Here is a 23773-nt window from a genome sequence, read left to right as displayed (position 1 = left end):
GCTATTATCACTTACAGAATAACAATTGAAGGCGTGCAGTTCGGCACTGGCTCTCTCAAACAATCAATGTGACCAAAATTGTATGAAACACCACAAACAACTCATTAAAAATCATCTCATCTCATCTCATCTCTCATCTCATCTTCTCCCGCTTTATCCTTTACCGGGTCGCGGGGGCAGCAGCCTCAGCAGGGATGCCCAGACTTCCCTCACCCCAGACACTTCCTCCAGCTCTTCCGGGGGGAGTCCGAGGCGTTCCCAGGCCAGCCGAGAGACATAGTCTCTCCAGCGTGTCCTGGGTCTTCCCCGGGGTCTCCTCCCGGTGGGACATGCCTGGAACACCTCCCTAGGGAGGCGTCCAGGAGGCATCCGGTACAGATGCCCAAGCCACCTCAGCTGACTCCTTTCAATGTGAAGGAGCAGCGGCCTGACTCCGAGCTCCTCCCGGGTGACCGAACTCCTCACCCTATCTCTAAGGGAGCGTCCAGCCACCCTGCGGAGGAAACTCATCTCGGCCGCTTGTATCCGCGACCTTGTCCTTTCGGTCACTACCCAAAGTTCATGACCATAGGTGAGGGTAGGTGCGTAGATTGACCGGTAAATCGAGAGCTTCGCCTTTCGACTCAGCTCCCTCTTCACCACGACGGTCCAGTACATCATTAAAAATCAATCAGAATTTATTTAACCACGTGCAATCGGACCGGATGGTGATCACGGTGTTTTAAAACGTGAGTAACTGGCAAAACGGTGCCACCAAATGAACAAACAACCGTAATATGCACACAGTAATTTAATCAAACATGAACTCAGCTCTAAACCGCTTTAAGAGACCTGATCGCCCCAAGACACAGCCTCACGCGTCCTCGGAATCAGGATCTGAAGTTGCAGGCTCTGTCGGTGCTGACCGGGTTCCATCCGGGGGGTTCCCGGTGTCGGAGAGTTTCGGTTCAGCTTTGATCCCACTGCCGATCGCTTCTGGCGGGGATCCTCGGTCTCAGCGAGCGGCCCCAGTCTCCTCCTGCTCCTAACTCCAAAAAGAAAAGTGAACAGTTGCTGGTGCAGCCTCACGCCTCACTCTCTGGGTCCTGATCGCGGCCTCAACAGCTGCCTCGCTGCGCACGGGGGCCAGCTCCTTCTCTCGGACGTCGGCTTGTCCCGTGTGTCTGTCACCGTGCTGCGGGAGGGGTTCGCAGTCCAAGGCTGGAGCTTTTGGCGGGTTCTGGCTCCCGGAGCGGTCGTCCTGAGTAGAGGACAGGGCTCGGAGAAAAAGAAAGGAGTTAGACAGGAGAGTGAAGAGGCTCTATCAGGGCTCACACCTGGCCGGTCGATCCGGTCAGGCGGCTCCTCAAACCCCCCACAGCTCTTAAGAAGCTGGGGGAAACGCTCCAGATGCGGGACACGCAGCACGCGTCTATCCCGGCTCGGCTTGGCTGGCGAAGAGAGAGTCTTGTAGCCGGCGCGCAGATTCGCGTTCCGCGGGTTGGGTGAAGTCATCAGTGCCTCGCTCGTGATTGGATGCGTGCCGATTTAGGCGCCGCCCCCCCACGCAAGGCACGCTGGGCTTGTAGTTCATGGCACGGCGGCCATTTTAGAAGGCACATTAAAGCTGGTTTCAGGCTGGGGTTGACCAGGGTTTCAAAGTTTGAATATACATTCACAAAATGTTCATAAACATTTATAACAGTCCACATGATCACTGGATGTGGTCCAACATGCCCAACAACGAGACTTACAAGCATCACCAGATGTAAGAGCAGAACATAGCCTATTAGAGATTGTGAAAGATAATTCTCCATTTTTTTTTTCAAAAATTGGCAAAATAAATGAAAAACTGTGGAGAACCATTGTTCGGTATTATTCGGTATTCGGCAAAGTGTATATTATTATTTTCGGTTTCGGTTTCAGCCACAAATTTTAATTTCGGTGCATCACTATTATACATCAAAATGTGCGTCTCCATCCTGCGACGACGCGCATTACTTTTCTCAGTCAAAAGCGTTACCATGGCGACGCTAGACGCCAAAAAGCGCGCCCACCCTTCATCTGATTGGTCCATACAGAAAAAACTTTGTGCCTCAAGCCCCACAATACGGTTTGACGTACATGCACGAAAATCGGTACACACCTGTATCATGTCGCACCTTAAAGAAAAGTATCTTGGTGCCATGGCCGAAACCGAACAAGAAGTCGGCCATTTTGAACATTTTGAATTAATCGTGTAATTTTGGCACAATTCATGCCATTCCTTCGGCAGTTAATACGGCCCGAACCGTAACGTGCACCCAGGTGTGTTATACATCAAAATGTGCGTCTCCATCCTGCGACGACGCGCATTACTTTTCAATGATAGATGCCAAAAAGCTTGCCCTCCCCTTCATCTGATTGGTCCATATTTGATAGTTACCCAAAAGTCACCAAATTTTGCACGCAGGCCAGGCCTGGCAATAAATTTGATATTTCATGGTTTGGATTAATGGGCGTGGCAAAATGGCTCAACAGCGCCCCCTAATGGTTTGACATAGGAAGTTGTGGGTGGTGTCATGGGACTCTGTAATTAGTTCTTAAGCTTCGTTGGCCTTAATTAGCCCCGCCCCTTCTTCTGATTGGTTGTCCCAATTTTCTGCCATAACTTTTGAATGGTTTCCCATAGAGAGTCGTTGGTGGTGTCATCTGACTCGGTTTTGACTCCTTCACCTTAATTGGTGCAAATTAGCCCCGCCCCTTCTTCTGATTGGTCGATATGTGATCGTTCCGATTTTCTGCAATAACTTTTGAATGCTTTGACATAAAGACTTGTGGGTGGTGTCATCGGACATGGTTTTGAGTCCTTGAACATAATTGCTGCAAATTAGCCCCGCCCCTTCATCTGATTGGTCGATATCTGATTAACTTTTGAATGGTTTGATATAGAGAGTCATGGGTGGTGTCATCCGGTCTATGTCCAGGCCTGAAGAATCTACATGCAAGTCATACAAGCGCTTCCACTGCAGCACGCCTGAACGTGCAGAAGAGTGCAAGGGCCCGTTCATCGCTGTTGCAGCTTTAATTTGCATTGAGATTGAACAAGACATACCTGCGTTTTGCAGAATAGAAAAAATTATTGTTGTTGATGGTGTTATCTATTTCAATGGACATTTTCATGCTTACAAATTATTTGAAAGTAACAACAAAGATGTTGTTAAAGCAGATGGTCTTATGATTTTTCAGCCCACCTGTGATTTACTAAGTGCTTATGGTGGAGATGAGAGTCAATATATTGTGCCAATATTTTTTATTTAACTTGTGCCTGATCTAATTGTGGTGCTGGGAAGTTACTTATTTCTTTTTGAATTAGGAAGAAAAACAGAGATTTATGTTTGAATGATTTTACTTTTAACTATTGCTGTTCAACAAATTTGAACTCAAGATAACTTTCTGTAGCCTTGGAAGTGATTTTCAGATTTTGTGATGTATGTTAGTGTAGTAAACACAGAATGCACTTTTAATGTACTGTAAAACAAAATGATTAACAACACAATTTTGAGTTAAAAGTGCACTTATGTGGTGTCATAAAATAACACCAGGGTTGTCAAAATTTAACACTTAGAGAGTTCAAATATTAACACTTTGCAAAGTGTAAATTTAACTCAAAATCCATGAGAATTATATAAACTCAGAAAAAGTGTTAAAATTAACACACTGGGAGTTGAATTAACACTATGTGTGTTCTGTTTTCTCGCAGACCAGACGGAGGAGGGTGCAGCTGACACCGAGGTGAGAACCAGAGTTTTTTCTTGTTTATTAAATATCTTCAAATCTCCTCACAGTGCTCTGAGGTTACTAATACTTTTGTTGAGAACCGATCTACAACTCAGACCTTTTTAATTTAACATATTTTTCTTTCTCTGTCATAATTTCTTGTTTCATCTTCAACTCTTATTTCATGAATCCTACTCTTAATTAGCTCAACACTCAACATCAGCTCACAGTCAAAAACTTATGATCTCATTAAATGTAACTTTTTCAGAGTGATCCTCATGATGTTCAACACTCAGATAAAAACACAGAACAGGGGATGGAAACCAAGTCCTCATCAACTGCAAACAGTGACAAAGGTAATATTTTAGATATATTGGTAATCAGAATAATTTTATATATTATAATACAGTTGATTACTTCCACAAACTCTGACACTGAAATTACAATGAACTCTGTAGTTGAACCACTGATTTTCTCTTCTCCAGTCATGCCTCCACTCACACTCGTGTTGATCGGTGACACAAAGACGATCAAGATCGGACCAAGAAACCTCTTACTTGACCGTGACGAACAAACAAATGTGGAACAGTTTTCATCCAGACTGTACGACTTGTGTGGTCGACGTGTGTCTGTCATCAACATGCTTGGTCTTCGCAGTGTTGATAAAATCCCTTCAATTCAAACAGTTCATGCCTTCATCTTGCTGTTACCGAAAGCCCTGCACAGACCCCATTACAGTCTAGGAATGCAGTGGTTAGAAAACGCTTTTGGGAAACAACACACAGCTAATGTAATCACAGTTGTGACTCATCAGTCTGATGAAAAGTGTGAACTTGCCCTTACTGACCTGAAAGTTGATGACAGTTTTTCTGAAAAGAGATTCCACACATGTACAAGAACCATGATGGATGAAAAAGAGATAATGGAGCTTTTGAAAAAAATAGATGTCATGGTCTCTGAAAACAACCCACCGTACTACAGTAGACACATGTCTGAGGAAACTGGAGACCAGAAGGAACAACTCGACCATAAATCCCTCAAAGAAGAAGCCAGGAGAGGTAAGATTTAAATACTATTAAAAGTTAACATTTCTATACTAATGACTCAATCATGAATTCAGAATTTGTTATTACAATGACAGTGATGCTGCACACCACTTAACCCTCCTGTTATGTTCCGGGTCAAATTGACCCATTTTAAAGTTTGAAGATGTGGGAAAAATAGTTAAAAGTATTTTTTCAGTATGAAACTTCTTCTGCTTGCCTTAATTAGTGTAATCAACATATAATATGAAAATGGTTCACCTCACATATTTGCAACCCCCCCCTGCATGTTTATATAACATAGATACTGTTCGGGTCAGTTTGACCCGGCAGTCAATCTGGAGGTAAAAGAGTGTCAGAAATGTCAGACTATTTCTTTCTTTGCAACTGTGAGACATGTTTCACCCCAATCTAATAATAATAATAATGAATTTAACTTGTAACGCACTTTCCATTCAACGAATCTCAAAGTGCTACACTTAGACCATTATTCATCCATACACATTCTCTCTGGTGGTGGTAAGCTACGCTTTGTAGCCACAGCTGCCCTGGGGCAGACTGACAGAAGCGTGGCTGCCATTCCGCGCCAAACGGCCCCTCCGACCATCACCAACATTCATACACATTCACACGGGGCAAGCAGGGTAAGGTGTCTTGCCCAAGGACACTACGACAGCAACTGGGATGGAGCGGGATTCGAACCGCTGATCTTCCGATTATTGGACGACCCGCTCTACCACCTGAGCTACTGCCGCCCCAATCTCACGCACACGCACACGCACACACACGCGCAAGTGCAGGTGCTGGATGTTCTTGCGGGAAAACTCCACCCACACTCACTGGACACTCAACAGGGGAGGGGCAAAACATATAAAAGATTCTCTGCATGGGAATCCTACCAACATTACACTCAAAAACATGTCAAAAAATTGTGAAATACAGTGGTCGTCATCCCCAAATGTGCGTCAGGCAAAACTGTCTGCAGAAAACATAATAAAGACAGTGCCAGGGCCCACTAGGATGGCAGTGACTCGTGTGACTGACATCAAGTCAGCTTTTGAGCTGGTCATGCCAGATTCAATAAAGAAAATAATTCTGGAAATGACCAATCTAGAAGGGAGGCGTGTGTTGGGGGAGAAGTGGAAGGAGCTGGACAAAACACATTTCGATGCGTATTTGGGGGTCCTCATCCTGGCTGGGGTCTATAAGTCGAAGGATGAATCGACAGCCAGTCTTTGGGATGCTGAGACGGGCAGGGCTATATTTCGAGCGACAATGTCTCTGGAGACTTTTCACATTTTCTCCAGAGTAATCCGATTTGATAATCGAGAGACAAGGGCTGGTAGACGGGAGAGAGACAAGCTGGCAGCTATTAGGACAGTGTGGGACAAGTGGGTAGAGCAACTTCCACTACTTTATAACCCAGGCCCTAATATCACGGTGGATGAAAGGCTGGTGGCATTCAGAGGTCGCTGCCCATTTAGGCAATACATGCCTTCCAAACCAGCTAAATATTGCATCAAAATCTGGGCAGCATGTGATGCAAACTATTGTGTTTTATATGTTGGTCTTTCAAAAGTAATAAAGTGGTGAAACATTAAAAAAAAAGTTTAAACATGTATTTTTTATGAAAAACGAGTGAATCATATCATAATTGAACCATTACCTGTCAGAGGTAAGGAACACCATTGCACTAAATATTGATAGAATAGTTAGTAATGGAGTTAGTAATGACATATTAACAATGTTTGTTTGGATTTTTTAGTTTTCTGACATCTTTTGGGTATTTAAACATGCACCGGGTCAAATTGACCCGGGAACAGCATTGATGTACCTGAGAAACGAACATAACAGGAGGGTTAAAATGCTGAAAAAAACTGTCCCTATAAACTGTGTGATCTGATACAAGAAAAGAAGAGAATAAAGGAGGGGTTCTACTTTGACGCAGCTCAAAACCTCTCTGGGTTAGTCAGGTCCTAAAACCAAAACAAGTTTTCTGTTTGCTGTGGTGAAAACTGTTGGGTCTGCCCGTCCCTCCTCTCACCGCTGAATCTCCTTTTATTGATCACCTTCCTAAACCAATCAGATATGTTTACCAGTCACAGCAACAGACAAGGTTAGAGGATTTAAAATTATTTTTAAATAATACTCAGGACAGCAGGCCTGACCCGTAGGTGTAGTCAGATACATGGGGCAGGTTGATCTGTTGATCTGCCTGGAGTGTAAAGGACCAATGTGCACATTTTGCATGTAGGACCATTATTAGGGCCCGAGCACTTACAGTGCGAAGGCCCTATTGTATCTGTAGGAATTTTTCTTTCTTTCTTTCTTTTTCTTTCTTCTGACGAAAGGAGGGCCTTTTTGCCCCCCTAAACGTGCCCAAAAAGTCACCAAATTGTGCATTCAAGTCAGGCCTGGCGAAAAATTTGATAGTTAATGGTTTGCATTAATGGGCGTGGCAAAATGGCTCAACAGCGCCCCCTTGAAAACTTTGTGCCTCAAGCCCCACAATACGGTTTGACGTACATGCACGAAAATCGGTACACACCTGTATTGTGGCACAACTTAAAGAAAAGTCTCTTGGCGCCATGGCCGAAGCCGAACAGGAAGTCTGCTTTTTTGAATTAATTGTGTAATTTTCGCGCAATTTATGCCATTCCTTCGGCAATTAATACAGCCCGAACCATAACGTGCACCCAGGTGTGTTATACATCAAAATGTGCGTCTCCATCCTGCGACAACACGCATTACTTTTCTCTTTCAAAATTGTTACCGTGGCGACGCTAGACGCCAAAAAGCGCGCCCACCTTCATCTGATTGGTTCAGACAGAAAAAACGTTGTGCCTCAAGCCCCAAAATACGGTTTGACGTACATGAACGAAAATCGGTACACACCTGTATCATGTCGCAACTTAAAGAAAAGTCTCTTGGCGCCATGGCCAAAACCGAACAGGAAGTCGGCCATTTTGAACATTCTGAATTAATCACGTAATTTTGGAACAATTTATGCCATTCCTTCGAGAATTAATACGGCCCGAACCGTAACGTGCACCCAGGTGTGTTGTGCATCAAAATGTGCATCTCCATCCTGCGACAACACGCATTACTTTTCTCTTTCAAAATTGTTACTGTGGCGACGCTAGATGCCAAAAAGCACGCCCACCCTTCATCTGATTGGTTCAGACAGAAAAAACTTTGTGCCTCAAGCCCCAAAATACGGTTTGACGTACATGAACGAAAATCGGTACACACCTGTATCATATCCGTTCATCGCTGCTTGCAGCTTTAATTAGGGCCCGAGCACCTTCAGAGCGAAGGCCCTATTGTATTTGCAGGAATTTTTATTATTATTATTAGGGCCCGAGCACTTGCAGTGCGAAGGCCCTATTGTATTTGCAGGAATTTTTATTATTATTTTTCTTCTGACAAAGTGATGGCCTTTTTGGCCCCCTTAACATGCCCAAAAAGTCACCAAATTTTGCACCCAAGTCAGGCCTGGCGAAAAATTTGATATTTAATGGTTTGCATTAATGGGCGTGGCAAAATGGCTCAACAGCGCCACCTAGAAAACTTTGTGCCTCAAGCCCCACAATACGGTTTGACGTACATGCACGAAAATCGGTACACACCTGTATCATGGCGCAATTGAAAGAAAAGTCTCTTGGCGTCATGCCCGAAACCAAACAGGAAGTCGGCCATTTTTAATTAGTCGTGTCATTTTGGCGAAATTTATGCCATTCCTTCGAAAGTTAATTCAGCCCGAACCGTAACGTGCACCCAGGTGTGTTATACATCAAAATGTGCGTCTCCATCCTGCGACCACACGCATTACTTTTCTCTTTCAAAAGCGTTACCGTGGCGACGCTAGACGCCAAAAAGCGCGCCCACCCTTCATCTGATTGGTTCGACAGAAAAAACTTTGTGCCTCAAGCCCGATAATACGGTGTGACGTACATGAAGGAAAATCGGTACACACCTGTATCATGTCACAACTTAAAGAAAAGTCTCTTGGCGCCATGGCCTAAACCGAACAGGAAGTCGGCCATTTTGAACATTCTGAATTAATTGCGTAATTTTGGAGCAATATATGCCATTCCTTCGAGAGTTAATTCAGCCCGAACCGTATCGTGAACCCAGATGTGTTATACATCAAAATGTGCGTCTCCATCCTGCGACTACACGCATTACTTTTCTCTTTCAAAAGTGTTACCGTGGCGACGCTAGACGCCAACAAGCGCACTCCCCCTTCATCTGATTGGTCCATATTTGATAGTTCCCCAAAAGGCACCAAATTTGGCATGCAAGCCAGGCCTGGCGATAAATTTGATATTTCATGGTTTGCATTAATGGCCGTGGCAAAATGGCTCAACAGCGCCCCCCGGAAAACTTTGTGCCTCAAGCCCCACAATACGGTTTGACGTACATGCACGAAAATCGCTACACACCTGTATCATGGCACAACTTAAAGAAAAGTCTCTTGGAGCCATGGCCGAAACCGAACAGGACGTCGGCCATTTTGAATAAATTGTGTCATTTTGGCGAAATTTACGCCATTCCTTCGGCAGTTAATTCAGCCCGAACCGTAACGTGCACCCAGGTGTGTTATACATCAAAATGTGCGTCTCCATCCTGCGACACCACGCATTACTTTTCTCTTTCAAAAGCGTTACCGTGGCGACGCTAGACGCCAAAAGGCGCGCCCCCCCTTCATGTGATTGGTCCATATTTGATAGTTCTCCAAAAGTCATCAAATTTTGCATGCAAGCCAGGCCTGGCGATAAATGTGATATTTCATGGTTTGCAATTAATGGGCGTGGCTAACGGTTCAACAGCACCCCCTAGAATACTTTTATCTGCCATAACTTTTGAATGGTTTGACATAGGAAGTTGTGGGTGATGTCATGGGACTCTGCAATGAGTCCTTAAGCTTCGTTGGCCTTAATTAGCTCCGCCCCTTCTTCTGATTGGTTGTCCCTTTTTTCTACTATAACTTTTGAATGGTTTGACATAGAGAGTCGTGGGTGGTGTCATGGGACTCTGTAATGAGTCCTTAAGCTTCGTTGGCCTTAATTAGCCCCGCCCCTTCTTCTGATTGGTTGTCCCGATTTTCTGCCATAACTTTTGAATGGTTTGACATAGGAAGTTGTGGGTGATGTCATGGGACTCTGTAATGAGTCCTTAAGCTTCGTTGGCCTTAATTAGCCCCGCCCCTTCTTCTGATTGGTTGTCCCGATTTTCTGCTATGACTTTTGAATGGTTTGACATAGAGAGTTGTGGGTGGTGTCATCAGATTCTTTATGGAGTCCTTGACCTTCATTGGCCTGAATTAGCCCCGCCCCTTCTTCTGATTGGTTGTCCTTTTTTTGTAATAAAATCGCCACGAGCCGCCAGTCGCTCTCGCGCTGACTCCCGCTTCCTGATTCAAACGTCTGCCGGCCCCGCCCACTGACCAATCAGTGGCGAGTAGGGTGATGACGGCCCCGCCCCCCGACCAATCAGTGGCGAGTAGGGTGATGACGGCTCCGCCCCCCGACCAATCAGTGGCGAGTAGGGTGGTGACGGCCCCGCCCCCCGACCAATCAGCTCCCTGTAATGTGGTGACCTCAGAAATATTCCCGGCTCAGCCCGGTTACAACCTTGGCAGAATGGTTACAGAAAAAGTAATAATTAAAATAGTAGGGTTTTACTAATATGTATAACTTACAAATATTTAAAAAATTAGGAAAAAAAAGTTCCAGACATTTTATCGCTATGTTGGTCTGTCCTAAGCCAGTAGGTCAGATGAAAGGAAGAGCTGAGACTTAGCTCAGGCAGATTATTGCGATCTTTGTTGCCAGAAATTGAGAGTTCAAGCCTGGCTATATGCCGAAATTTTTGTCAGCAATTTTTGTGTTTTTTTTACATCAAAATGTTCGTCTCTGTCCTGTGACGACGCACATTACTTTTCTCTTTCAAAAGTGTTACCGTGGCGACGCTAGACGCGAAAAAGCGCTCGTCCCCTTCATCTGATTGGTCCATATTTGATAGTTCTCCAAAAGTCACCAAATTTTGCATGCAAGTCAGGCCTGGCGATACATTTGATATTTCATGGTTTGCATTAATGGGCGTGGCCTAACGGCTCAACAGCGCCCCCTAGAATACTTTTCTCTGCCATAACTTTTGAATGGTTTGACATAAAGAGTCGTGGGTGGTGTCATGGGACTCGGTATTGAGTCCTTGACCTTCATTGGCCTGAATTAGCCCCGCCCCTTCTTCTGATTGGTTGTCCCGATTTTCTGCCATAACTTTTGAATGGTTTGACATAGAGAGTCGTGGGTGGTGTCATCTGACTCTGTATGGAGTCCTTGACCTTCATTGGCCTGAATTAGCCCTGCCCCTTCTTCTGATTGGTTTTTCCTTTTTTCTGCTATAACTTTTGAATGGTTTGACATAGAGAGTCGTGGGTGGTGTCATTTCTGATATGCTTATGGGGGGCGGTGGACATGAGTGCGAGGGCCCGTTCATCGCTGCTTGCAGCTTTAATTAGGGCCCGAGCACTTGCAGTGCGAAGGCCCTATTGTATTTGCAGGAATTTTTATTATTATTAGGGCCCGAGCACTTGCAGTGCGAAGGCCCTATTGTATTTGCAGGAATTTTTATTATTAGGGCCCGAGCACTTGCAGTGCGAAGGCCCTATTGTATTTGCAGGAATTTTTATTATTATTTTTCTTCTGACAAAGTGATGGCCTTTTTGGCCCCCTTAACATGCCCAAAAAGTCACCAAATTTTGCACCCAAGTCAGGCCTGGCGAAAAATTTGATATTTCATGGTTTGCATTAATGGGCGTGGCAAAATGGCTCAACAGCGCCCTCTTGAAAACTTTGTGCCTCAAGCCCCACGATACGGTTTGACGTACATGCACGAAAATCGGTACACACCTGTATCATGGGACAACTTAAAGAAAAGTCTCTTGCCGTCATGCCCGAAACCGAACAGGAAGTCGGCCATTTTGAATTAATCGTGTCATTTTGGCGAAATTTATGCCATTCCTTCGGCAGTTAATTCAGCCCGAACCGTAACGTGCACCCAGGTGTATTATACATCAAAATGTGCGTCTCCCTCCTGCGACCGCACGCATTACTTTTCTCTTTCAAAAGCGTTACCGTGGCGAGGCTAGACGCCAAAAAGCGCGCCCACCCTTCATCTGATTGGTTCAGACAGAAAAAACTTTGCGCCTCAAGCCCCATAATACGGTTTGATGTACATGAACGAAAATTGGTACACTCCTGTATCATGTTGCAACTAAAAGAAAAGTCTCTTGGCGCCATGGCCGAAACCGAACAGGAAGTCGGCCATTTTGAACATTCTGAATTAATTGCGTAATTTTGGAGCAATATATGCCATTCCTTCGAGAGTTAATTCAGCCCGAACCGTATTGTGAACCCAGATGTGTTATACATCAAAATGTGCGTCTCCATCCTGCGACTACACGCATTACTTTTCTCTTTCAAAAGTGTTACCGTGGCGACGCTAGAAGCCAACAAGCGCACCCCCCCTTCATCTGATTGGTCCATATTTGATAGTTCCCCAAAAGGCACCAAATTTGGCATGCAAGCCAGGCCTGGCGATAAATTTGATATTTCATGGTTTGCATTAATGGGCGTGGCAAAATGGCTCAACAGCGCCCCCCGGAAAACTTTGTGCCTCAAGCCCCACAATACGGTTTGACGTACATGCACGAAAATCGCTACACACCTGTATCATGGCACAACTTAAAGAAAAGTCTCTTGGAGCCATGGCCGAAACCGAACAGGATGTCGGCCATTTTGAATAAATTGTGTCATTTTGGCGAAATTTATGCCATTCCTTCGGCAGTTAATTCAGCCCGAACCGTAACGTGCACCCAGGTGTGTTATACATCAAAATGTGCGTCTACATCCTGCGACTACACGCATTACTTTTCTCTTTCAAAAGTGTTACCGTGGCGACGCTAGACGCCAAAAGGCGCGCCCCCCCTTCATGTGATTGGTCCATATTTGATAGTTCTCCAAAAGTCACCAAATTTTGCATGCAAGCCAGACTTGGCAATAAATTTGATATTTCATGGTTTGCATTAATGGGCGTGGCCTAACGGCTCAACAGCGCCCCCTAGAATACTTTTATCTGCCATAACTTTTGAATGGTTTGACATAGGAAGTTGTGGGTGGTGTCATGGGACTCTGTAATGAGTCCTTAAGCTTCGTTGGCCTTAATTAGCCCCGCCCCTTCTTCTGATTGGTTGTCCCGATTTTCTGCTATAACATTGGAATGGTTTGACATAGAGAGTCCTGGGTGGTGTCATCAGATTCTTTATGGAGTCCTTGACCTTCATTGGCCAGAATTAGCCCCGCCCCTTCTTCTGATTGGTTGTCCCTTTTTTCTGCTATAACTTTTTAATGGTTTGACATAGGGAGTCGTGGGTGGTATCATGGGACTCTGTAAAGAGTTCTTAAGCTTCGTTGGCCTTAATTAGCCCCGCCCCTTCTTCTGATTGGTTGTCCCGATTTTCTGCTATAACATTTTAATTGTTTGACATAGGAAGTCGTGGGTGGTGTCATCAGATTCTGTATGGAGTCCTTGACCTTCATTGGCCTGAATTAGCCCCGCCCCTTCTTCTGATTGGTTGTCCTTTTTTTCTGCTATAACTTTTGAATGGTTTGACATAGGAAGTTGTGGGTGGTGTCATTTCTGATATGCTTAAGGGGGGCGGTGGCCGTGAGTGCGAGGGCCCGTTCATCGCTGCTTGCAGCTTTAATTATTATTATTATTATTATTATTATTTTCCTGACAAAGTGAAGGCCTTTTTGCCCCCCTTAACATGCCCAAAAAGTCACCAAATTTTGCACCCTAGTCAGGCCTGGCGAAAAATTTGATATTTAATGGTTTCCATTAATGGGCGTGGCAAAATGGCTCAACAGCGCCCCCTTGAAAACTTTGTGCCTCAAGCCCCACGATACGGTTTGACGTACATGCACGAAAATCGGTACACACCTGTATCATGGCGCAACTGAAAGAAAAGTCTCTTGGCGTCATGCCCGAAACCGAACAGGAAGTCAGCCATTTTGAATTAGTCGTGTCATTTTGGCGAAATTTATGCCATTCCTTCGAAAGTTAATTCAGCCCGAACCGTAACGTGCCCCCAAGTGTGTTATACATCAAAATGTGTGTCTCCATCCTGCGACAACACGCATTACTTTTCTCTTTCAAAAGCGTTACCGTGGGGGCGCTAGACGCCAAAAAGCGCGCCCACCCTTCATCTGATTGGTTCGACAGAAAAAACTTTGTGCCTCAAGCCCCATAATACGGTTTGACGTACATGAACGAAAATCGGTACACTCCTGTATTATGTCGCAACTAAAAGAAAAGTCTCTTGGCGCCATGGCCGAAACCGAACAGGAAGTCGGCCATTTTGAACATTCTGAATTAATTGCGTAATTTTGGAGCAATATATGCCATTCCTTCGAGGGTTAATTCAGCCCGAACCGTATCGTGAACCTAGATGTGTTATACATCAAAATGTGCGTCTCCATCCTGCGACTACACGCATTACTTTTCTCTTTGAAAAGTGTTACCGTGGCGACGCTAGACACCAACAAGCGCACCCCCCCTTCATCTGATTGGTCCATATTTGATAGTTCCCCAAAAGGCACCAAATTTGGCACGCAAGCCAGGCCTGGAGATAAATTTGATATTTCATGGTTTGCATTAATGGGCGTGGCAAAATGGCTCAACAGCGCCCCCCGGAAAACTTTGTGCCTCAAGCCCCACAATACGGTTTGACGTACATGCACGAGAATCGCTACACACCTGTATCATGGCACAACTTAAAGAAAAGTCTCTTGGAGCCATGGCCGAAACCGAACAGGATGTCGGCCATTTTGAATAAATTGTGTAATTTTGGCGAAATTTATGCCATTCCTTCGGCAGTTAATTCAGCCCGAACCGTAACGTGCACCCAGGTGTGTTATACATCAAGATGTGCGTCTCTTTCCTGCGACGACGCACATTACTTTTCTCTTTCAAAAGTGTTACCGTGGCGACGCTAGACGTGAAAAAGCGCTCGTCCCCTTCATCTGATTGGTCCATATTTGATAGTTCTCCAAAAGTCACCAAATTTTGCATGCAAGTCAGACTTGGCGATACATTTGATATTTCATGGTTTGCATTAATGGGCGTGGCCTAACGGCTCAACAGCGCCCCCTAGAATACTTTTATCTGCCATAACTTTTGAATGGTTTGACATAGGAAGTTGTGGGTGGTGTCATGGGACCCAGTAATGAGTCCTTAAGCTTCGTTGGCCTTAATTAGCCCCGCCCCTTCTTCTGATTGGTTGTCCCTTTTTTCTGCTATAACTTTTTAATGGTTTGACTCCCGCTTCCTGATTCAAACGTCTGCCGGCCCCGCCCCCCGACCAATCAGTGGCGAGTAGGGTGATGACGGCCCCGCCCCCCGACCAATCACTGGCGAGTAGGGTGATGACGGCCCCGCCCCCCGACCAATCAGCTGTTGTAATGTGGTGACGTTAGAAATAGTCCCGTGCTCAGCCCGGTTAGAACCGCGGTGGAATGGTTACAGAAATAGTAATAATAAAATAGTAGTGTTTTACTAATATTTATAACTTACAAATATTTAAAAAATTTGGAAAAAAAAGTTCCAGACATTATATCGCTATCTTGGTCTGTCCTAATCCAGTAAGTCAATGTGAGGTATCAGCTGTGATATAGCTCAACCAGATCATTGCGATCTTTGGTGCCGGTGGTTGGGAGCTCGAGCCTGGCAGGATGCTGAAAATTTTGTAAGCAAATTTTGTGTTTTTTTTACATCAAGATGTGCGTCTCTTTCCTGCGACGACGCACATTACTTTTCTCTTTCAAAAGTGTTACCGTGGCGACGCTAGACGTGAAAAAGCGCTCGTCCCCTTCATCTGATTGGTCCATATTTGATAGTTCTCCAAAAGTCACCAAATTTTGCATGCAAGCCAGGCCTGGTGATACATTTGATATTTAATGGTTTGCATTAATGGGCGTGGCCTAACGGCTCAACAGCGCCCCCTAGAATACTTTTCTCTGCCATAACTTTTGAATGGTTTGACATAGGAAGTTGTGGGTGGTGTCATGGGACTCAGTAATGAGTCCTTAAGCTTCGTTGGCCTTAATTAGCCCCGCCCCTTCTTCTGATTGGTTGTCCCTTTTTTCTACTATAACTTTTTAATGGTTTGACTCCCGCTTCCTGATTCAAACGTCTGCCGGCCCCGCCCCCCGACCAATCAGTGGCGAGTAGGGTGATGACGGCCCCGCCCCCCGACCAATCAGTGGCGAGTAGGGTGATGACGGCCCCGCCCCCCGACCAATCAGCTGTTGTAATGTGGTGACGTTAGAAATAGTCCCGTGCTCAGCCCGGTTAGAACCGCGGTGGAATGGTTACAGAAAAAGTAATAATAAAATAGTAGTGTTTTACTAATATTTATACCTTACAAATATTTAAAAAATTTGGAAAAAAAAGTTCCAGACATTATATCGCTATCTTGGTCTGTCATAAGCCAGTAAGTCAATGTGAGGTATCAGCTGAGATATAGCTCAACCAGATCATTGCGATCTTTGGTGCAGGTGTTTGGGAGTTCCAGCCTGGCAGGATGCTGAAATTTTTGTAAGCAAATTTTGTGTTTTTTTTACATCAAGATGTGCGTCTCTTTCCTGCGACGACGCACATTACTTTTTTCTTTCAAAAGTGTTACCGTGGCGACGCTAGACGTGAAAAAGCGCTCGTCCCCTTCATCTGATTGGTCCATATTTGATAGTTCTCCAAAAGTCACCAAATTTTGCATGCAAGCCAGGCCTGGTGATACATTTGATATTTAATGGTTTGCATTAATGGGCGTGGCCTAACGGCTCAACAGCGCCGCCTAGAATACTTTTCTCTGCCATAACTTTTGAATGGTTTGACATAGGAAGTTGTGGGTGGTGTCATGGGACTCTGTAATGAGTCCTTGACCTTCATTGGCCTGAATTAGCCCCGCCCCTTCCTCTGATTGGTTGTTCCTTTTTTCTACTATAACTTTTGAATGGGTTGACATAGAGAGTCGTGGGTGGTGTCATTTCTGATATGCTTATGGGGGGCGGTGGACGTGAGTGCGAGGGCCCGTTCATCGCTGCTTGCAGCTTTAATTAGGGCCCGAGCACTTGCAGTGCGAAGGCCCTATTGTAATTGCAGGAATTATTCTTCTTCTTCTTCTTCTTATTGTTCTGACAAAAGGAAGGCCTTTTTGCCCCCCTAAACGTGCCCAAAAAGTCACCAAATTTTGCATGCAAGCCAGGTCTGGCGAAAAATTTGATATTTAATGGTTTGCATTAATGGGCGTGGCCTAACGGCTCAACAGCGCCCCCTAGAAAACTTTGTGCCTCAAGCCCCACAATGCGGTTTGTCGTACATGCACGAAAATCTGTACACACCTGTATCAGTACACAACTTAAAGAAAAGTCTCTGGGCGTCATGTCGAGAAACCAAACAGGAAGTCGGCCATTTTGAATTAATCGCGTCATTTTGGCGAAATTGATGCCTTCCTTCGGCAGTTAATACGGCCCGAACCGTAACGTGCACCCAGGTGTGTTATACATAAAAATGTGCGTCTCCATCCTCCGACACCACGCATTACTTTTCTCTTTCAAAAGCATTACCGTGGCGACGCTAGACGCCAAAAAGTGCGCCCACCCTTCATATGATTGGTTCAGATAGAAAAAACTTTGTGCCTCAAGCCCCACAATACGGTTTGACGTACATGAACGAAATTCGGTACACACCTGTATCATGTCGCAACTAAAAGAAAAGTCTCTTGGCGCCATGGCCGAAACCGAACAGGAAGTCGGCCATTTTGAACATTCTGAATTAATTGCGTAATTTTGGAGCAATATATGCCATTCCTTCGAGAATTAATACGGCCCGAACCGTATCGTGAACCCAGATGTGTTATACATCAAAATGTGCGTCTCTATCCTGCGACTACACGCATTACTTTTCTCTTTCAAAAGTGTTACCGTGGCGACGCTAGACGCCAAAAGGCGCGGCCCCCCTTCATCTGATTGGTCCATATTTGATAGTTCCCCAAAAGTCACCATATTTTGCATGCAAGGCAGGCCTGGCGATAAATTTGATGTTTCATGGTTTGGATTAATGGGCGTGGCAAAACGGCTCAACAGCGCCCCCCGGAAAACTTTGTGCCTCAAGCCCCACAATACGGTTTGATGTACATGCACGGAAATCGCTACACACCTGTATCATGGCACAACTTAAAGAAAAGTCTCTTGGAGCCATGGCCGAAACCGAACAGGAAGTCGGCCATTTTGAAATCTGATTGGTCCATATTTGATAGTTCTCCAAAAGTCACCAAATTTTGCATGCAAGCCAGGCTTGGCGATAAATTTGATATTTCATGGTTTGCATTAATGGGCGTGGCCTAACGGGTCAACAGGGCCCCCTAGAATACTTTTCTCTGCCATAACTTTTGAATGGTTTGACATAGGAAGTTGTGGGTGGTGTCATGGGATTCTGTAATGAGTCCTTAAGCTTCGTTGGCCTTAATTAGCCCCGCCCCTTCTTCTGATTGGTTGTCCCTTTTTGCTGCTATAACTTTTGAATGTTTTGACATAGGAAGTCGTGGGTGGTGTCATTTCTGATATGCTTATGGGGGCGGTGGCCGTGAGTGCGAGGGCCCGTTCATCGCTGCTTGCAGCTTTAATTATTATTATTATTATTTTCCTGACAAAGTGAAGGCCTTTTTGCCCCCCTTAACATGCCCAAAAAGTCACCAAATTTTGCACCCTAGTCAGGCCTGGCGAAAAATTTGATATTTAAAGGTTTGCATTATTGGGCGTGGCAAAATGGCTCAACAGCGCCCCCTTGAAAACTTTGTGCCTCAAGCCCCACGATACGGTTTGACGTACATGCACGAAAATCGGTACACACCTGTATCATGTCACAACTTAAAGAAAAGTCTCTTGGAGCCATGGCCCAAACCCAACAGGAAGTCGGCCATTTTGAATTAGTCGTGTCATTTTGGCGAAATTTATGCCATTCCTTCGAAAGTTAATTCAGCCCGAACCGTAACGTGCCCCCAAGTGTGTTATACATCAAAATGTGCGTCTCCATCCTGCGACAACACGCATTACTTTTCTCTTTCAAAAGCGTTACCGTGGCGGCGCTAGATGCCAAAAAGCGCGCCCACCCTTCATCTGATTGGTTCGACAGAAAAAACTTTGTGCCTCAAGCCCCATAATACGGTTTGACGTACATGAACGAAAATCGGTACACACCTGTATCATGTCGCAACTAAAAGAAAAGTCTCTTGGCGCCATGGCCGAAACCGAACAGGAAGTCGGCCATTTTGAACATTCTGAATTAATTGCGTAATTTTGGAGCAATATATGCCATTCCTTCGAGAGTTAATTCAGCCCGAACCGTATCGTGAACCCAGATGTGTTATACATCAAAATGTGCGTCTCCATCCTGCGACTACACGCATTACTTTTCTCTTTCGAAAGTGTTACCGTGGCGACGCTAGACGCCAACAAGCGCACCCCCCCTTCATCTTATTGGTCCATATTTGATAGTTCCCCAAAAGGCACCAAATTTGGCATGCAAGCCATGCCTGGCGATAAATTTGATATTTCATGGTTTGCATTAATGGGCGTGGCAAAATGGCTCAACAGCGCCCCCCGGAAAATTTTGTGCCTCAAGCCCCACAATACGGTTTGACGTACATGCACGAAAATCGGTACACACCTGTATCATGGCACAACTTAAAGAAAAGTCTCTTGGAGCCATGGCCGAAACCGAACAGGATGTCGGCTATTTTTAATAAATTGTGTCATTTTGGCGAAATTTATGCCATTCCTTCGAGAATTAATTCAGCCCGAACCGTAACGTGAACACAGATGTGTTATACATCAAAATATGTGTCTCCATCCTGCGACTACACGCATTACTTTTCTCTTTCGAAAGTGTTACCGTGGCGACGCTAGACGCCAACAAGCGCACCCCCCTTCATCTGATTGGTCCATATTTGATAGTTCCCCAAAAGTCACCAAATTTTGCATGCAACACAGACTTGGCGATAAATTTGATATTTCATGGTTTGCATTAATGGGCGTGGCCTAACGGCTCAACAGCGCCCCCTAGAATACTTTTCTCTGCCATAACTTTTGAATGGTTTGACATAGGAAGTCGTGGGTGGTGTCATGGGACTCTGTAATGAGTCCTTAAGCTTCGTTGGCCTTAATTAGCCCCGCCCCTTCTTCTGATTGGTTGTCCCGATTTTCTGCTATAACTTTGGAATGGTTTGACATAGAGAGTCCCTCTTCCTGATTCAAACGTCTGCTGGCCCCGCCCCCCGACCAATCAGTGGCGAGTAGGGTGATGACGGCCCCGCCCCCGACCAATCAGTGGCGAGTAGGGTGATGACGGCCCCGCCCCCGACCAATCAGTGGCGAGTAGGGTGATGACGGCCCCGCCCCCCAACCAATCAGTGGCGAGTAGGGTGATGACGGACCCGCTCCCCGACCAATCAGTGGCGAGTAGGGTGATGACGACCCGCTCCCCGACCAATCAGCTCCCTGTAATATGGTGACATCAGAAATAGACCCGTGCTCAGCCCGGTTAGAACCTCGGTAGAATGGTTACAGAAAAAGTAATAAAAATAGTAGTGTTTTACTAATATTTATACCTTACAAATATTTAAAAAATTAGGAAAAAAAATTTCCAGACATTTTATCGCTATGTTGGTCTCTCTTAAGGCAGTAAGTCGAAGTGAAAGGGATAGCTGAGACATAGCTCAGCCACAGCATTGTGGTCTTTGGTGCCAGAAGTTGAGAGTTCGAGCCTGGCTGTACCTATGATGAAATTTTTTGTCAACAATTTTTGTGTTTTTTTTACATCAAAATGTGCGTCTCTGTCCTGCGACGACGCACATTACTTTTCTCTTTCAAAAGTGTTACCGTGGCGACGCTAGACGCGAAAAAGCGCGCGTCCCCTTCATCTGATTGGTACATATTTGATAGTTCTCCAAAAGTCACCACATTTTGCATGCAAGCCAGGCCTGGTGATAAATTTGATATTTCATGGTTTGCATTAATGGGCGTGGCCTAACGGCTCAACAGCGCCCCCCTAGAATACTTTTCTCTGCCATAACTTTTGAATGGTTTGACATAAAGAGTCGTGGGTGGTGTCATGGGACTCGGTATTGAGTCCTTGACCATAATTGGCCTGAATTAGCCCCGCCCCTTCTTCTGATTGGTTGTCCCGATTTTCTGCCATAACTTTTGAATGGTTTGACATAGAGAGTCGTGGGTGGTGTCATCAGACTCTGTATGGAGTCCTTGACCTTCATTGGCCTGAATTAGCCCCGCCCCTTCTTCTGATTGGTTGTTCCTTTTTTCTGCTATAACTTTTGAATGGTTTGACATAGAGAGTCGTGGGTGGTGTCATTTCTGATATGCTTATGGGGTCGGTGGACGTGAGTGCGAGGGCCCGTTCATCGCTGCTTGCAGCTTTAATTATTATTATTATTTTCCTGACAAAGTGAAGGCCTTTTTGCCCCCCTTAACATGCCCAAAAAGTCACCAAATTTTGCACCCTAGTCAGGCCTGGCGAAAAATTTGATATTTAAAGGTTTGCATTAATGGGCGTGGCAAAATGGCTCAACAGCGCCCCCTTGAAAACTTTGTGCCTCAAGCCCCACGATACGGTTTGACGTACATGCACGAAAATCGGTACACACCTGTATCATGGGACAACTTAAACAAAAGTCTCTTGGGGTCATGCCCGAAACCGAACAGGATGTCGGCCATTTTGAATTAGTCGTGTCATTTTGGCGAAATTTATGCCATTCCTTCGAAAGTTAATTCAGCCCGAACCGTAACGTGCCCCCAAGTGTGTTATACATCAAAATGTGCGTCTCCATCCTGCGACAACACGCATTACTTTTCTCTTTCAAAAGCGTTACCGTGGCGGCGCTAGACGCCAAAAAGCGCGCCCACCCTTCATCTGATTGGTTCGACAGAAAAAACTTTGTGCCTCAAGCCCCATAATACGGTTTGACGTACATGAACGAAAATCGGTACACACCTGTATCATGTCGCAACTAAAAGAAAAGTCTCTTGGCGCCATGGCAGAAACCGAACAGGAAGTCGGCCATTTTGAACATTCTGAATTAATTGCGTAATTTTGGAGCAATATATGCCATTCCTTCGAGAGTTAATTCAGCCCGAACCGTATCGTGAACCCAGATGTGTTATACATCAAAATGTGCGTCTCCATCCTGCGACTACACGCATTACTTTTCTCTTTCGAAAGTGTTACCGTGGCGACGCTAGACGCCAACAAGCGCACCCCCCCTTCATCTGATTGGTCCATATTTGATAGTTCCCCAAAAGGCACCAAATTTGGCATGCAAGCCAGGCCTGGTGATAAATTTGATATTTCATGGTTTGCATTAATGGGCGTGGCAAAATGGCTCAACAGCGCCCCCCGGAAAACTTTGTGCCTCAAGCCCCACAATACGGTTTGACGTACATGCACGAAAAACGGTACACACCTGTATCATGTCGCAACTTAAAGAAAAGTCTCTTGGAGCCATGGCCGAAACCGAACAGGAAGTCAGCCATTTTGAATTAATTGTGTAATTTTGGCGCAATTTATGCCATTCCTTCGGCAGTTAATTCAGCCCGAACCGTAACGTGCACCCAGGTGTGTTATACACCAAAATGTGCGTCTCCATCGTGCGACTACACGCATTACTTTTCTCTTTCAAAAGTGTTACCGTGGCGATGCTAGACGTGAAAAAGCGCACCCACCCTTCATCTGATTGGTCCATATTTGATAGTTCTCCAAAAGTCACCAAATTTGGCATGCAAGCCAGGCCTGGCGATACATTTGATATTTCATGGTTTGCATTAATGGGCGTGGCCTAACGGCTCAACAGCGCCCCCTAGAATACTTTTCTCTGCCATAACTTTTGAATGGTTTCACATATAGAGTCGTGGGTGGTGTCATGGGACTCTGTAATGAGTCCTTAAGCTTCGTTGGCCTTAATTAGCCCCGCCCCTTCTTCTGATTGGTTGTCCTTTTTTTATAATAAAATCGCCGCGAGCCGCCAGTCGCTCTCGCGCTGACTCCCGCTTCCTGATTCAAACGTCTGCCGGCCCCGCCCCCCGACCAATCAGTGGCGAGTAGGGTGATGACGGCCCCGCCCCCGACCAATCAGTGGCGAGTAGCGGATGACGGCCCCGCCCCCCGACCAATCAGTGGCGAGCAGGGTGATGACGGCCCCGCCCCCCGACCAATCAGCTCCCTGTAATGTGGTGACCTCAGAAATATTCCCGGCTCAGCCCGGTTACAACCTTGGCAGAATGGTTACAGAAAAAGTAATAATTAAAATAGTAGGGTTTTACTAATATTTATAACTTACAAATATTTTAAAAATTAGGAAAAAAAAGTTCCAGACATTTTATCGCTATGTTGGTCTGTCCTAAGCCAGTAGGTCAAATGAAAGGGATAGCTGAGACTTAGCTCAGCCAGATTATTGCGGTCTTTGCTGCCAGAGGTCGAGAGTTCAAGGCTGGCAATATGCCGAAATTTTTGTTTTACATTAAAATGTTCGTCTCTGTCCTGTGACGACGCACATTACTTTTCTCTTTCAAAAGTGTTACTGTGGCGACGCTAGACGCGAAAAAGCGCTCGTCCCCTTCATCTGATTCGTCCATATTTGATAGTTCCCCAAAAGGCACCAAATTTGGCATGCAAGCCAGGCCTGGCGATAAATTTGATATTTCATGGTTTGCATTAATGGGCGTGGCAAAATGGCTCAACAGCGCCCCCCGGAAAACTTTGTGCCTCAAGCCCCACAATACGGTTTGACGTACATGCACGAAAAACGGTACACACCTGTATCATGTCGCAACTTAAAGAAAAGTCTCTTGGAGCCA

General features: G+C 45.4%; 1 protein-coding gene across 1 annotated transcript in view; it reads left to right on the top strand.

The window, feature by feature from the left end:
* LOC133421389 (interferon-induced very large GTPase 1-like) overlaps positions 1 to 23773 on the top strand; it is a 62172-nt gene that overhangs the window by 14786 nt on the left and 23613 nt on the right. Inside the window, exons 4-6 of the mRNA XM_061710955.1 lie at positions 3722 to 3753; positions 4007 to 4094; positions 4224 to 4796. Coding sequence (XP_061566939.1) covers positions 3722 to 3753; positions 4007 to 4094; positions 4224 to 4796 — 693 coding nt within the window. The remainder of the gene's footprint in view (positions 1 to 3721; positions 3754 to 4006; positions 4095 to 4223; positions 4797 to 23773) is intronic.

This window comes from Cololabis saira, chromosome 21 (genome assembly GCF_033807715.1).
Source record: "Cololabis saira isolate AMF1-May2022 chromosome 21, fColSai1.1, whole genome shotgun sequence".
Lineage (NCBI taxonomy): Eukaryota > Metazoa > Chordata > Actinopteri > Beloniformes > Belonidae > Cololabis > Cololabis saira.
The sequence above is the reverse complement of the archived record's forward strand: the minus strand, read 5'-3'. Positions and strand labels throughout refer to the sequence as shown.